Source organism: Solea senegalensis, linkage group LG11 (genome assembly GCF_019176455.1).
Source record: "Solea senegalensis isolate Sse05_10M linkage group LG11, IFAPA_SoseM_1, whole genome shotgun sequence".
NCBI lineage: Eukaryota > Metazoa > Chordata > Actinopteri > Pleuronectiformes > Soleidae > Solea > Solea senegalensis.
Genome location: NC_058031.1, coordinates 16,445,916 through 16,461,723, shown reverse-complemented (window position 1 = coordinate 16,461,723; position 15,808 = coordinate 16,445,916). Strand labels below are relative to the sequence as shown.

Sequence of the window (15,808 nt, the reverse complement as noted above, 5' to 3'; positions counted from 1 at the left end):
AAATAAAGAAATGAAAGTATATACTCCGGTAGTAGCTTAAGCATGTTGTTTCTCTATTATTCTGATATCAGTTGAGATCAAATCACATCTTACGATCAATTCAAACAACCAGTTCACCTCCTGTATCATGCCACTGTAACTGCAAACGAGAATACATATATCATATTTATGTGTTTTGTTTGATGGCTACAGTCAACGTCCACTGAAGTGTGGATGTGACTTTTAACTGCAGGCAATACTGCAATGCACTTAAACTTGGCATGGAGTCTCTTTCCTCTCATTCTTTACTCTCATGTCATGTAAATACACACACACACACACACACACAAATGTCTGTGCGCGCACACACACACAATCACATCTAAACCCATTTCCCGTCACTGGCCCATCACAAAAACCCTGGAGCCAGCATCCTCTTTGTCAGGGGCTGACAGGGGAGGGGGGCTTCTGATGGATTGGCACAAAACACACCACTCTTTGTGTCCTATCTTGTCATCAGTACTGTCAGCAGTTTGATACACCCAATTCACATATGTCGTGTTTATCATAGACTGATCCAGCCTGCTGCCATTTCCCGTGCAGCCGTCTCAACTCTCTAGATTCGCTTGCTGTGACGCCAAATGCTCACCTCGGCGCTGTGTGAATAGATCTGCTTTCAGTTTTACATCTAAAGCCTTCCCTGTGTGTTCAACTCAAGGCTGCTGTAGACGGAAAAAACCTGTTGATTTAAATAGCCAATAACAGGAATATATTTTTCATATCGTAATTTGTATCACAGCTGTAAACTTTCCTTTAGTTCCCAGTTTGTATTTTGTAGATATGTAGAGTTTGCTCCAGGTGTTGGCCACTCTTTCTGTTGATATACTTTCAAAGTTGTTGTGTAATTTAAATGTACTTTAGTCACCACTCATCCTAAGGGGTGTCAGTAGCAATTGCAAGTACGTACATGAAATGTTGTTCCAGGCCAAAAAACGTTAAAAATTGTTAGTGCTGCAGCTGTCTGTCCTTCTAAAGGTTAGTAAGTCATAAACATGTCAGATATGAGTGAAAAACTATGTAAAACCTTTAGTTTATGTCTCATAGAGTGACATGTTGTTTTTGTTTTGTCATTCTTTTTTCTAGTAAATGGTCTGGTAAATGCTGTGGTAAAATGGCCTGTATTTACATAGCACTTTCCTAGCCTTGATGACCACTCAAAGCCACTTTACACTACATGTTTTGCCATTCACTCACAGTGCATCTATGTGCAGTGCATTTTCTATCACTCGTCTTTCAAAGTCGTTCACGCGCTGCCGGCACAGCCGCCAGGAGCAACGTGGGGTTAAGTGTCTTGCCTAAGGACACATCATCGGCATGTAGATTAGCGGAGCCAAGAATCGAACCCATAAACCTTGGAGGTGAAAGACGACTCGCTCTATGACTGAGCTACCGTCGTAAAGTTCAGTACCTTTGCTACTTTTGCTTTACGGGCAGGCACAGACAGACCACGCTGAATTGAACTGGCCATTTGATATTCAATATTAAAGCATTTATAAACAAAACCAAAGATTAACCAAATGATTACATAAAATGCTGATGAAATCTTCCATCATAGTTCATGCTCCCTCGTTCATTCCATCATTCCTGAACCTGCCGTACTGCTGTGAGTGTTTGTAACGGTATGTTTCTCTTGAACATATTATCACTGTCTTCTTTATTTCAGTGCAATGAAATCTCCTTTTCTGGGGGCGAGTTTGGCGTAAGAAGCATAGTTGTATTATAAGTTTACAGCAACACATATTTGAAGCCTCTGGGTACAACACTGTTGTATTACCAACAATGGAAACAGTCAAACAAAATAGATATTTTTATATGAGAAAGCCTGGGATTTTACTTAGATTATTATTTTTTGTCCCAGTAATATGAGTTCTTATTTGATTGCTCTGCTTCTTTGTAACAGTCACCTGAAGGCAATCACGAGTGTAACCTGAAACTACACAGTGATACATTCAGTGTATATTTTGTGGCTGGCTGTAGTGTGTGGTTGAGGTTGCCTCATAATTATGACAAACAGGTATGGCTGGCAAGGTTTAGGCCGTCGCAGCAGTCGCACTCAAGCAGGCAGGGAGCCTGTGGATAGGCAGCGTCATTTCTAGCTCTCACTCGGGCGCCATAATTATCAATCTTGTCTGTTTACAGAATGAATATTAATGTGGGCTCCCCTGTGAAGATGGATCGCGGTAGCATCTTTAACAGTGGAATTTCATAACGTGTGATTGAATGGGAGGTTCACACACACACACACACACACACACACACCGCTCTTATTAGAATCAACTTTGAAATCTCCAGCTCTGATGGCTTGTCCATGGTCATGGGGAGCCTCACGGCTCTCCCTGTTTGCTGATTGCTGTGCTTACTGTATTCATAAGATCAAACACAAAATTCGCTAATCCTGCAAGTCAAACTTAACTCTTTAACACCTAAGCCTCAAAATGTCCATCTGGGTTTGTTTTTTTGCCTACTTTAACCATAAAAAGGGCCAGAAAATGTCCTGTGAGTAAGTTCTTTTGCCCATTTTTCCAGAATAATGTTCAATATCTGTTTAAAATAACATTCTTTTGAGTCTTCGTCTCAATGTCCAAAAACAAGCCAAGAAAGGGAAACTGTGTAAAGGCGTTTTGCCCTCACCGTTGCAATTTTTTTTCCAATGGCGCAAAACGTCGTGTAATTGCAGTAATGCAAAGTGCGCTTGCACAAACGCTCGGTGTCAAAGGGTTAATTCAGTGAATTCATGGCTCACAGGTTTGCTGGGACAGTTTGAAGGCCAGTTTCAAGTGTGTGTGTGGATGTGATGGCTCAAAACCATCACTGTGAGGACATTTTGGCCAGTCCTTACGACCTGTAATGGCTTTGTGAGAGAAATAGATTTTAGAAATGGTTAGAATAGGGTTCAGGTTAGTCTAGGAGGCATTAAGATCAAACATCCACAATATGGATGAACCGATAAGACACTTGGTCTGGTACTAGCCAGAATCCCTTCAGATCAGATCTCAGAAATGAGAAAGTCAAATCTGATACAGTCCATAAACCCCATGTGGGATGCCTTACAAACACAGGCAACGTGCTGAGAGATGTCTGAAACCTTGTCACAAAAGTGTTTGTGAGGCTGTAAATGTCTGCCACATAGTTGGAGCATTTTGGTTTTGGTTGTGATATTGGTATCACATTGGCCACAAAGTGGTATCGAGTCATCCCTAATCCACAGGCATCAATGTGTATGATGGTTTGTGCGTGTGTGTGTGTGTGTGTTACATGTGATCCACCGTATCAAAGTTGGAGTTTAGTTGCTAATTGAGCAATTCCAGTTATTATCAATTTTATGTTGTGATTTATCCCTTTAATTTGTAATGCAGAATTTGATTCAAGGATTTTCACTCTTAAGTAGCTGTGAAGCCAAATTACTCGCGCTGGTTGGACGTGAATGTAATGCATATTTGATTTTCTTTGTTTTACTTTCCTTTAATTGTTTGCGATACAGTGAATCATTATATGAATTGTGATTTACCCCCGGTTTTAATGGCATTTTTAAACACTAACTTTCCAATATATACATACTGCATCACTCTTCTTATAGATTTTGCCACAGTTAGCATTTAATTGATAATATCATAAGTAGGTATTGCATTATTATTCTTAAATTATATTAATTGTGTTTATTTATTATTTTCTGAATAATAATTGACCCTGTCTTTTGGCAGAATACCTGGAGCGGGTGTCGGTACCGATTGGCCAGACAACATCCACTTCACCTTCCAGTTCTATCGCTTCCCACCAGTGACATCGCAGCAGCTCAAACTTCTGACCAGTGACAAAGTCCCACACAAAAGTAACAGTCCACTTCCCTGTGTCCTCACCTCGGTCAACAAAGATGGCACTGTCAATTCCGGTAAGAATCCACTGCTGCAAATCAATAACACTCTTTATTTCTCCCTCCATCAACCAAGTCAATGTTTATGGTGGATGAAAGATAATTTGTGGGATTCATTTAGCCACTGGCTTCCAGTAATATTTGTATCGCATGAAAGTTGTTTAATAATGAACGATACGTGCAACAACAGTGTGCCGTCAGTTCATTGTTTCACAGATCGGGGCATTGATGTCCCTCTCACAACTTTATATACATTACAAAACAGTGTTCAAGCCATGTTTACTTTTACGCTCTCCAGGTTAACGTTGCTCAATCAGTGCCTACGAACTTCAAACTCGCTCCGTGATGCTCCGCGATGACGCAGAGGCACTTCTCTCTCAGTCAGGCAAGCGGGTGCTGATTGATGTCAAGTCTATTCATGTAGCAACTAATGAAATGGAAGCGATATTACAGCTTCTGACAGAGCGTGATATTGAACACACAAACAACGCCTCCCCCATTCCTAAGCCTACCCGTATTCTCCATTCCCTAGACACACACTCCAGTCTACCTCCGTCAATATTTCTTCTGCCTGTCTCCGCATCGCTCTCAGTCTATATTACCCATGGTGCACTTTTACAAGGCCCTCCTACATACACACACATCCTTCCTTATATTATGAGGATACGACCTATACCACTTTCTTCCTGACAACTGCTGAAACTCCTTATGCTAATGTAGACAATATTCTGTCTCTCTCCTATTATTTAACCAGGTAAGTGTTTCTGCTGCTTCTGTAACTTCAGTGAAGCATACAAATATACAGTTTGGAGCTGCTAAGAGCAATTTGATAGTACATGACATGATGCTACTACAGTAAATGGCTTCAGGGTAAATTGTGCCATGGAATGAATTCCTTTTTTTGTTTTTACTTCTGTAATACCATGACAAGCACAATTTTGTGGAAATGATCTGTAATTGTCCTCCAAATTAAGTCTCAAGTTAAATATATCGGATTACAAACAAGGCTGGACGGAAATCTAGACAAAACAAATGGGAACGTAATCCAATTTTGTTTTATATAAGATATTAGTAGTAATACAATATAGTGTAGTCATATAAGATGAAGAGGCATATGGGCGGAGACAAATGGAAACTTAATTTCTTTTTATTTACATAAAAGGAAAAGTTTGCAGGTGACATTTGTGTTTAAACAACTAACTTCTCATGGAAACTCGTATCATCTTCCATTTAAGACTTCACAGAGATGCTGTTGACATAATTCAAAGTGAAGACAAAATAATTGTCTTTTTCTTCTCGGAAGTCAAACTTTGAACACACAAGCAATTAGCTGCAACTTGGCTTAATTTAGTACACTTGTCACTATAGCTTTATTTGAAGAGCGAGGGAGAGAGAGCCGGGGGGAACCAAACCAGCTCCAGAGTTAAATAAGATTTTACCCAATGTAAGCTCAATATACAGTGTGTATGTGGATGTAAACACTGCTATTGTGGTAGGGAAACTGCAATAATGGACAAACACTGAAGCATAAACACATTCAGTTGATTGTGAAATCCTTGCGAGTAGTTTGTCTTCACTGTAAACCCCACGTGTGTTTTCATTTATTCCACGTAGTCAGAGTCAGAACCTGTACTGAGGGACATGAACTCTTTAGACCATACTTCAACTCCACAATCATACGTGGACTGTTTGTACACGTTAAGCTCTCCCACATAAAACACTGGAACTACTGTATTTGCCTCACATCAGTTTTAATAGATTTGAACAGGACGTCAAGTATATGAGCAGACAGTTTACATTTAATTTATAGCACTTGAAATGATTTGCAGTTATAATACAGTGAGAAATATTGCCATATTGTACATAGTTAATTTAATTTCCTTTCCTATAACACTATTGTAGTTATCTTACACTCGCTTATTGGACAAATTAATGTAAATGTAAAACACTGAACGCTGGCTGTGGTTCAAGTGATCTGTAAGGACAAGAATAACTCAAATATTGTCTAAGATCAATTACCTACTGACTGCTCTCATCAGTCAGTGTGTGTGTATGTGTGTGTGTGTGTGTGGGTGTGGGTGTGGGTGTGGGTGTGGGTGTGTGTGTGTGTGTAAGAGACATAGACAGAATTTGAAAGAGTCTGACTTTGAGCTTCAAAGCTGCTACACTTTCTCAGCGTTGTGACTGTGTCCTACTGAGTGGATTCCTAAACCCTGCTTCAAGCTGTGGGTGGACAGACCCTTTCATGTCTCTTCATGCACTCATTAGAATTAGTTTCGGTCTTCACTATCAAGTCAGTTTTACAGCAACATTTGATCAGATTTTACGCCACAATGTGGCTGCAAAAGAGGAACATCTGAGATCTGATCGCTCTTCAGATACATTTTGGATGATGTGCCTGTTTCACAGGCAGGAAATCAACTGTGCACTCAGGAAGTTTTACAATGAAAACTTCATCGTATTAATGCAAACTTTATATCACTGACCTGACAGATGCCGTAATTTAGAAGAGGTGTAATTCAGCAATGGTTCATTTGGTGTCCGAAACATTCAAATTTGCCAGTGCAGCATTTATTGCCTGGTCCCACGTAAGCAGATGTCTGAAATGACATCATTATTTGAGTGCTTGTACTGAACTTTCATCAATGAAGTCATAATCTTAATTTGAGCCAATGAAGTTTGGATGACTAAACCGCACTAAGCTTTCATTAGCTGTAGTTTCCATGGCGAGCCAAGGCAAAGGAGATATTAGACGGGAACATTAGGATGTCAGACTAAACTGCCCCTCGGAATACAGGCTGTGTGGCTGGCAGTGAGCCAGGATATCGGGCGGTGAACATAAGTTAACCTCAACTACAACCTCAAACAGATTATATACCATAAAACTGATTTCAGTGTGAGTCACACCCTGTGCACTGCACATTCAGCAAGCAATGACACATAATTCTCCCCGGCAGTCCATCATCCTCATTCTTTGCATTTGCACGTATGAACATCCGTTCATGTAGGGAGACAGTGCTGAATATTAAATGCTAGATAGTAGGTTTATATTTTCTAATACAAAGAGAGTCGGCTTCTTTTACTCTTTAAACTTTTACCTATGAGCACACAGTTTGACATTAACCTCATGCTAGTTAGTTAGTTAGTCAGTGCTCTGTCTCGATGACAACGATTTTGCTTTACTAACATTTAAAATTATGCACAAGCACTTTGATTGTCTGACCTGTAGGAGATAATAATTACACGTATTCAGCAGCGATGAAAGGTGAGAGTTCAAATTATCTAATTATGATTGTGGATCAATACTTTAGCTGAGTTATTCTGAGCAAGTATTTTTCTCGTAATAATAATTCTATACATGCCCGACACACCCACACACACGACTGTTTGTATTGACTTCCTGATTAGAAGTCATCTCAATACTGCATGGTTGTGTGAGTCCTCCACTAAAAGATATATTATTATTAAACAGTTATTTTGCATTAAGTGAATAATTAATGCATTCATTAGTTAGTTTAGTAGACGGGGACAGTGTACAGCTTCGTGACTGCTCCAATAATAAGTCAACAGCTGAATAAAAACACATTTACACACATAACACAACATAATGTGAAACAAGAATAATAAAAACACATAAGAACGTTAAATCCCAACACATATTGAATACACATTAAATATGAGACCAGTCGATAACATTAAAATACTACACAGCTTTACAACATTAAGACCTGACATGTGAGTGTTCTTGTGCCGTGATTTCATCTGAGGTTTAAATACGACAAAGCCCCAACAGGTGGTAGCTCTTACAGGGTAAACTATAGACCTGCATTATGTCCGTTGGTCATTGTGCACTTTATATACAAAACAGACACAAAACTACCAAGGCTCAAGAGGTTATATCTCCAGATAATGTCTTAGTGTTGGTCTCTTCATGGCTTTTTTTATCCTGTTTCTTCAGTGTTTGCGTGTAAAGTGTCTGCAGTGGATCTGTGGCAAAAATCTTCTGCCCCAAATGGCTGTAGCTATTTTGCAATGTGTGCAACAAGCGTTTGTGTGTGTTCTGACTGTTTTGTGGAACAGCGACGTCACTCTCCTTCCTATTGATTTTGGGCATTTGATGAAAAATCCGCTGCGATGATTCGTTTCTGTTCCCCTGATAAGCGCAGTCTCACTTAAAAAGCACGTGTCGTGACTCGATAAGGCAGTTCTTGCCCCTCAAATCATTGCTTCAGATAAAGGAAATTGAATTTGTCCAACAATGTTGTAAATTATTGTTTTAGATGTGCCTATGGAAAAAAAAAGAAGAATGCCTTTGTGTATGTGTGTGTGTGTGTTAGTATAAAGCACAGTTTCATATATATATGTATGGTGGTAAGTGTAACTTCATTCATTCCACTGTGATGTTCTGGTTTGCATCAGTCTCTACATCTGTCTGTTCACAGTGCATCCTCATTATTTCCTTTGCCTGTAGGCTTCACAGGGTTGTTGGTGATGCCCAGCAGGATGTTCTGCCTGCCTGGCCTGCTGTGTACACATGTGGCCATCCACTTTATTTATTTATTTTTTTTATTTGGTTGCGCACACAAACACGCACGGCTTGTGCAGCTATTTGTCTCCGGACACTACACTGACTTCCATTCATTTTGGACAGCTCTAAACAACGTATCATCCCTCACCTTAACCAAAACTAACCTTAACCTGAGCACATTTCACATGCAAGCCCTCAATTTGGCCAGTTCCTCAGAAATTAGATTCTGCCTCATTCCGACCAGGTTTCGGTCTCCATGACGACTACTGGTCCTGACAAGGTCAGTGTTTATGCTTGGAAAGGTCCTAAAGAGCTAACAAATACAAGGACACACACACAAACACAAACCTTGTACAACCCTTGAGCCTAATCTCTCATCTGTCTCCCTCAAATACATACACAGCACGTGCTCCTCTCTTGATTTTTCTTGTTCTCCCTCTGTGCTCCCTTTGCCACCCGTCCACAGCACACGAGCCCCAGAGCATGCTGGGATAATTAATGGTCCAAGTGGAGAGTTGTCGGATGGTTGGAGAGAGAGGACGGTTCAAGGAAGAGAAACTGTGAAACAGCACAGAAGTGTCAAGGCTACTTTAGTTTCTGTTTCCATCCAAAAGTCTGTGATTAAAATCTGATATACTGTTATTGTTACCACATAATGCAAAACTCAAGGTTTCCCTAGTCAGTATATTCATCTTTTTCTTTCCAATATTGACACTACATGGATGGATTTTACTCTTTGAAACCTGAATTTAAGGAAGTGCAGCCCACAGAGATTAATTCAATTTCTGAGGGTTTTTTTTTGTCTCCTTGTGGCCCAAATGCATGTTTTCTGACCTCGTTAGAAGAAAACGGATGTGACACGTTCAAACTAAACAGGTTCTGTACTTGTAAGTTCATTATCACCTTTGAAAATAATGTGAAGCTCAAAGTGCTCAATGTTTGGCATTTCAGAGCTTTCAAGTCCATTTCACCAAAGTCGATAACATGTGGCGTCTGTGAACACCAGCCCAAAACCACAAACCACGCTCACTCTCTCACACAGCAACGTTAACCCCCTGCTGCGTGTTGGGTGTGTTTTCACTCACCAGCTGAGCTGCATCATTCATGAGGCCATGTTTCATTTATAGTGCCTCAAGTTCGAGGATGAGTCCATTTGCGGAGCCGAAATCGAATAGATTTACATCCTAAACTTTAACATGTATTCTGTCTTTAGACTGCTTTGATTATAGTGTTGGATAAATGCAGAGATCCCACTCTTTACACATGATGTATGTTAGATATATAGTAAACATGACAACTGTGGAGTAAAACGTTCCTATCCAGGCTTCTGTTTTCAGGATTTATTAGGCGTATGGATCAATCGTGCACCAGAGCCATAGTTAGCGTAACTCCTCCTCAAATGCTGGAAGGATTTAAAAGCACCAACGGTTTACTTGCAACTTCGTTTAATTCTTTGAGGCAGGCTGTACACTGAGAGGTGTAAATGCTGGCTGAAATTATTTGTAGTTCAAAGCTCCTGAGCACCACTGAAGATAAACTACCTACGTAGCGACAGTATATTTCTAGCCTCCCAGCATCAGCTACTACAGCACCAGATCTACACTCGACTTTTCCTAAAGGTTCCTAGAATGAACTCAGTAAAACTGTTTTCTCCTTCTATGCACCGTGGACATGGAAATGAGCTGCCAAACAGAATTTCACTCCAGACACTGCCTTCTTTAAACACTTTCAAAGGCGTTTTATGGGCCGTCATTAAAGAAACATGTTGTTGTTTCACATTTAGCCTAGACTTTTGTACTTTACTTTTATCATGTCTCTCTTTTATTGTTCCTTTTAACTTTTATATTCTGTTGTGAGTTTTTATATCTGAAATTGGTTTGTCTCCTAAACTATTTGTACAATTTGTGCTGCTAGCTTGACCAGGACACCCTGGAAGAAGAGATCTTGTATCTCAATGGGACCTTCCTGGATAAATAAAGGATACAAAAAACACACACACACAGAAAAACTACTGCCACTTTATTTAAAATTCCTAAAGATGAGGAAAAGAGGTAGAGAAGAACACAAAGAAGAGCAGACTCCTGCTGTGAGGCTGCAGGAACCGCTGATAGAGCGCTAAAGAGGGAGAAAGAGAGAGGGAGGCAGGACTGTAGCTAAACCAGCTCTGTGTGACTTCTCTACATGTTTGTGCTTTTGCTTTAATGTTCAATACAAACACTCACAAATAGCCACCTTCGCCTACTTTGGTCCCCACTAATGTGTGTATATGATTTCAACCTCATTTTTAACACTTTGTGACTTTTTTAATCACTCAACTTGTCACTGGCAGTTAAGTAACACAGTTTCCTGCAGGATGACAAAGTGAGAAGAGATATTATTTTTCTCTTTTCACAGACTTAAATACACTTAAATTAGCTTTCAAACAAACACATCATTTTAGAAAAATCATAAATAATAACAGAGATGCCATATAGTGTTTTAAGAATGGAACTTGTTTATATCCTATGCACACACACCAATAAAGTAGGCAAAGCAACTGCCTCGCATTTTCCTGCCAACTGTCTAATGCTGTACTTCTGACTGACAGTTGGTGCCAGTAACATGGCAACAAATACAGCAATATTTCTTTGAAGGCAAAGAAGACAGCGATAGCCAGAAGAGAGGGATATACAGGGATATAAATAATATTTATGATTTTACATATCATCATTATTATTATTTTTTTTTTAAATCTGCTTTGCTAAACAAGAAAACCTCAAACAGGAAACCTATACATTTGTAACATTTGATGTAGAATGTGTTCAGCCATGAGTGTCCCCATGTTCAGGCTTTTAATGGGGTTATATACTGTACATTACAGTCCATTAGCCTTTTGGTAGTAACACTTTTGTGCTTTGAGTCTGTAGAATTCAAAATTGCCTTTTATATAATCAGTGTATACTTCATGCTTTTAGTCTGTTTTTTTTGAATAGGCTCTCCAGGTCTGCAGCTGCAGTTCAGAGTAGATGATGGTTTCCTGAAACCGGGGGAGAAGTGCTGGTTCCTTCGCTACCTGGCTCTTCACACCATGCACATCGACATCTGGGACAGCGACTCACTGCTCCTCATAGGATCTACTGCCATCGAGCTCAAGGTGAACGACTCGATTCCATTGAAGGTTTTTCCCGAATCGAGTTGAAAACGATGAGTAGCCGTTGGAGTGTTAGCCTCCACATAAACTGCAGTTCAGCAGAATTGAACTTCCAGATTATTAAGCATTCAAAAACCGGGAACAGACTCTGTTTACACATGCATTGTACACTCGTGACGTGCTTTCGTCACGATGGATTCATGCAACCTGATTTTTTTCAGTGGAGTGAACCTGGCTTTGCCACTAAAATACAGCGTCACATACAAAGAGATCTCATTGCACAAACCATGTGTTCTCAAAAACATGCGACTGTAATAGGTTCCCTAAGTGCAGCAGAAGAGCAAGAGGTTGCAGAGCTGTGTTGAACTTGGCCTCTTCCATTTATGAAAAAGACAAATTCTCTCTCTTCGTGTTGAGGTGTGCTGTGCGTTTCTCGTTACTCTGTCATATTGTTTTATTTTTCTGCTCGTCTTGAATGCTACTTTTGGATTTACATGCAGCCTTGGGAATAAACACATCGCGTGTGCCTTCCTCATGCTGTTTTTTTTTCTTGCTTCCACAGTATATGTTGCGTCAAGGTAAATCAGCAGTGCAGGCGATTCATGAGGTTGAGGTGCTGACCACTGATTATGTGGGAGAGGACACCCCACTAATGAGCCAAACCGCAGCTTTCAGCCCCATGAGCATCCACACCATCATCAGGGGCCGACTGCACATACGCACAGGCAACATCGGTGAGTATGGGATTCATTTTTTCACTCTGAATAGTGAAACTTTAATATTACATCAGCATGAAACAGCAAAAAAAATTAGGAATACTGTTGTGGGATCAAATTAAAATCTCAAGAATTGTCCTTTGGCATTATTAATAGCATTAACAAGTATTGTTGGACAGATGAATCAAGCAGGCAGCCTCCTTAGATTTGACACAATGATGTCAAATCTTGTGTCTTGGCTGTTAAATGATTTACCCCGCAAACAGAATGTTCTCAAGCGTTCTCAATTATGTTTGTGTATTGAGCAAATTTTAACATTTTTGACATACTAAACTAAATTATGTGGGGCAAACTTCTCAGCGAGCAGAGGAGGAGGAGGAGGAAATGGTGTGTAACAAAGTGAGACAACAGCTGACCACAGTTCAAGAGTTTTATGGTGCTATGAGACTTTCCAGGTGTTTTTAGGGACGCAGCAGACAACCACAGCTGGCGAAAACCATGATCTTTTCATTTACCTTGCACTTTGTGCGCATGTTTGTGTGCATGTTCTCCCTGTGTGAGTGGGTTTTCTGCATGTTCGGTTTCCTCCCACAGTCCAAAAACATGCAATATGTGGATTAGGTCAATTGGACACTCTAAATTGACCGTAGGTGTGAGAGTGAATGGTTGTTTGTCTCTATGTGGCCCTGTGATGGACTGGCAGTGTGACCCTATTGCCCTATGTCAGCTGAGATTGGCACAGGAAATAGTCATCATCACCCTCCTTCCCTCATTGATGGCAAGTAATTGAAAAGACAGTTTATTTGAGCATAAGGTGCTGTATGGTTTGTGCACTTGTCTGAGCATTCCATGAAATGTTTGACAGGAAAGACCCGTTATTGCAGACAGTACAGTTATGGAGACGCTCAGAAATCATATGCTAAATCTAGCAATGCGCCTACTGGGACACTGGGAAGTGTTTAGAGTGAATGTATTAGATCAGGTCTGTTGTGTACAGCTGTCAGTTTTGTTCCCAGAGCATAAAGGTATATGTGAGGAAAGCCCGGGAAACAAGAAGTTGTATTTGTTCTAGCTTTCAAAAGAAGATCTGGTTTCAAATCACCAAAATCTCCTCTGAAATATTTACAAGAGTGTTTTATATTCAGGTTATATTCCATGTGGAGCCTCAGATTATGGAGCAATGTTTGTCTGTTTACTCTTACTGAAGTGTAGTTGGGAAATGACACTGAATCCCCAGGGCTGCTGCTGCTGCTACTGCTGTTGTTGAAAGTACCCATTTTCTGGAGGTGTGCAGGCTTCCGAAGAAAACACACAGCCAACGTTAAATGACTTAATGTGATAGTTCCACTCCATCTCACATCTGAGAAGCTTTTCTCTTCTCCTCTTCTCATTCAATTTGGGCCGAGTGTGCCCCTGTGGCACGATGGCAGCTGATGATTCTTCACCATTAATCAACTGTTGAAACAATACTCCCCCTCATAAACAATGCATCATTCCCAAGCCTCAGAAACTCTGTTGAGTGCCATTGTTGGGGCTAAATATGCCAGCACTTTCTCATTGCGCTTATCACTCGAAGCACGTTGAGAGCGCAGTGGGTTATTGGGTGTGCTGGGGATGGAAGTTGGAGGGTTTTTTGTCTGGCATGTAAATTCCAATCAAGGCTCAGATATCCATCAGGCGCCCTGGCCTACAGTCAGAATCAATTTGGCGAGGGAGGACTTGCAACCACTTTTCTTTGTTTCTGCTTTCATCCGTCTTTGCCTTTCTCACACTCATACTTCTCTCTTCGGTTCTATCACTGTCCTGTTTTTTTTTTCCTCCATTCATCCATTTATCTCTTACTATATTTTCCCACACTTTTTCATCCCATCTCCGTCTTTTTTTGTTTTCCCGCTATAGCCATTGTGTTTCTGTTACTGTCATTAAGTCCTAATGAATCAGCGCTCTCATTTATTGGGTGGTGGAGGATGTAACGCGTGCACATGCATAGATGCTGTATGATGACTTTTACAGAGATTTGACTGGTAGCTCAAAGACAAACATTCACACACACACACACACACACAGATTACTCACACATGCTATGGAGCGACACTATCAAGCATATGTACAGACTTATAGACAGGCAGGTGTAGCCGAACGTGGACAGGTTTTGTGATGAGGCAGGAAGGCAGAAATGAAAAGCAGCCAGGAAGAAATATAGCTGATATCTTATTAGAATCTCTAAATATCAGCAGCTATAGGGTTCTATTGAAATGTATGATGTCCACAAACGTCCATGTCACCCCAGATAAGAATGCTCAATGTGACGACTTTAATAAAGGGCGCTAAACAAGATCAAAAAAAGTGTGCGATGAAAAAGCGTGTGTTGTTGCTTTTTTCCCTTTCTTTACAGTAATATCTGCCTTTGTGAACCAAGATGAGAAATGAGGTTTCCTCATCTTTCCACACTTACATCCTCTCAAATGCAGATACTAATGTTTCCATAGCACTTATTCACATTTACCTCAGTACCCTCCACCTCCCTGAAGCATAGAAACGTTAATATTGGAATTTTTTTGTTTCCATTTAGGTGTTTTTTTGTTGCACAAATTGAATATAAACAAAAAAAACAACAACATGGAAACCCACCTATTGTTTGATTTTCAAGTGCTGTCTGTAAGGCAGAAAAACAGTGGAGTGGAACACAAATTATATCCTGGAATATGGAAAAAAGACTGGAATGCGATGAAACTCCATAAAAGACTGGGCTGGAATTGTAAATGACACACTCTCACATAACGTAACATAAAGTTGTAGTCACTAACAACATTCGTAACAATGGCAGCCACAAGAGTGGCATTGTCATTCAGCTTTTTTTTATAATAGTAGTAGACACCAGTAATAAACATAAGCAACCTTTAAGGGATTATCAAAAGTAACATGTATACAAACCAATAATACAAAAGTTGAACTATGCTGTGAGTGATCAGTTTCACTGTGACGTCTCTAAGCATGTGATACACTGAATGTGGCCTAAAATAAATGAGCTCTATTTTGAAATATGCTCTGACTAAGCGCATATGTCATTACGTCTTGGGAAACAATTGGAGGTGATAAGCTATGGTGTAAAGTGACACCTGACGTAGGTAACCGTCATTTTCTGCCACGAGTTTAGCTCGAACGTCATTGCCACTCGCTGTGCTAAAAAAAAGTCTATCGAAGGATTACATGGCATTTCCATGGCTTGGGGAAATTGTACTGCCTCTAAATCGCAGTGGTGTGATGTTGTGAAAAATGCACACTGTCCAAGCTGTGAGACGAGCCGTGTGTCTGTGTTGACGCCGTGCACACATACAGCTCCTGCATGGGTTTCAGCTCGAGAAGTGAAGTCGGGCTGCTTTAGAGCAGTCGATGACGTCAGACAGAAACGGGAGGGGAAGCCTTATTTTATTAGGGGACAACATATTGTTTTATTTATTGTATTGATTCAGACAATTGTGCTGATTTATTATTAGTCATAGATTATTTTATGATAATGTTGA

The 15,808-nt window shown here is 40.3% G+C and overlaps 1 protein-coding gene across 1 annotated transcript in view; it reads left to right on the top strand.

The window, feature by feature from the left end:
- Positions 1-15,808, top strand: part of nphp4 (nephronophthisis 4) — a 137,825-nt gene that overhangs the window by 91,569 nt on the left and 30,448 nt on the right. Inside the window, exons 16-18 of the mRNA XM_044037700.1 lie at positions 3,741-3,928; positions 11,411-11,571; positions 12,131-12,302. Of these exons, the coding sequence (XP_043893635.1) occupies positions 3,741-3,928; positions 11,411-11,571; positions 12,131-12,302 (521 nt within the window). The remainder of the gene's footprint in view (positions 1-3,740; positions 3,929-11,410; positions 11,572-12,130; positions 12,303-15,808) is intronic.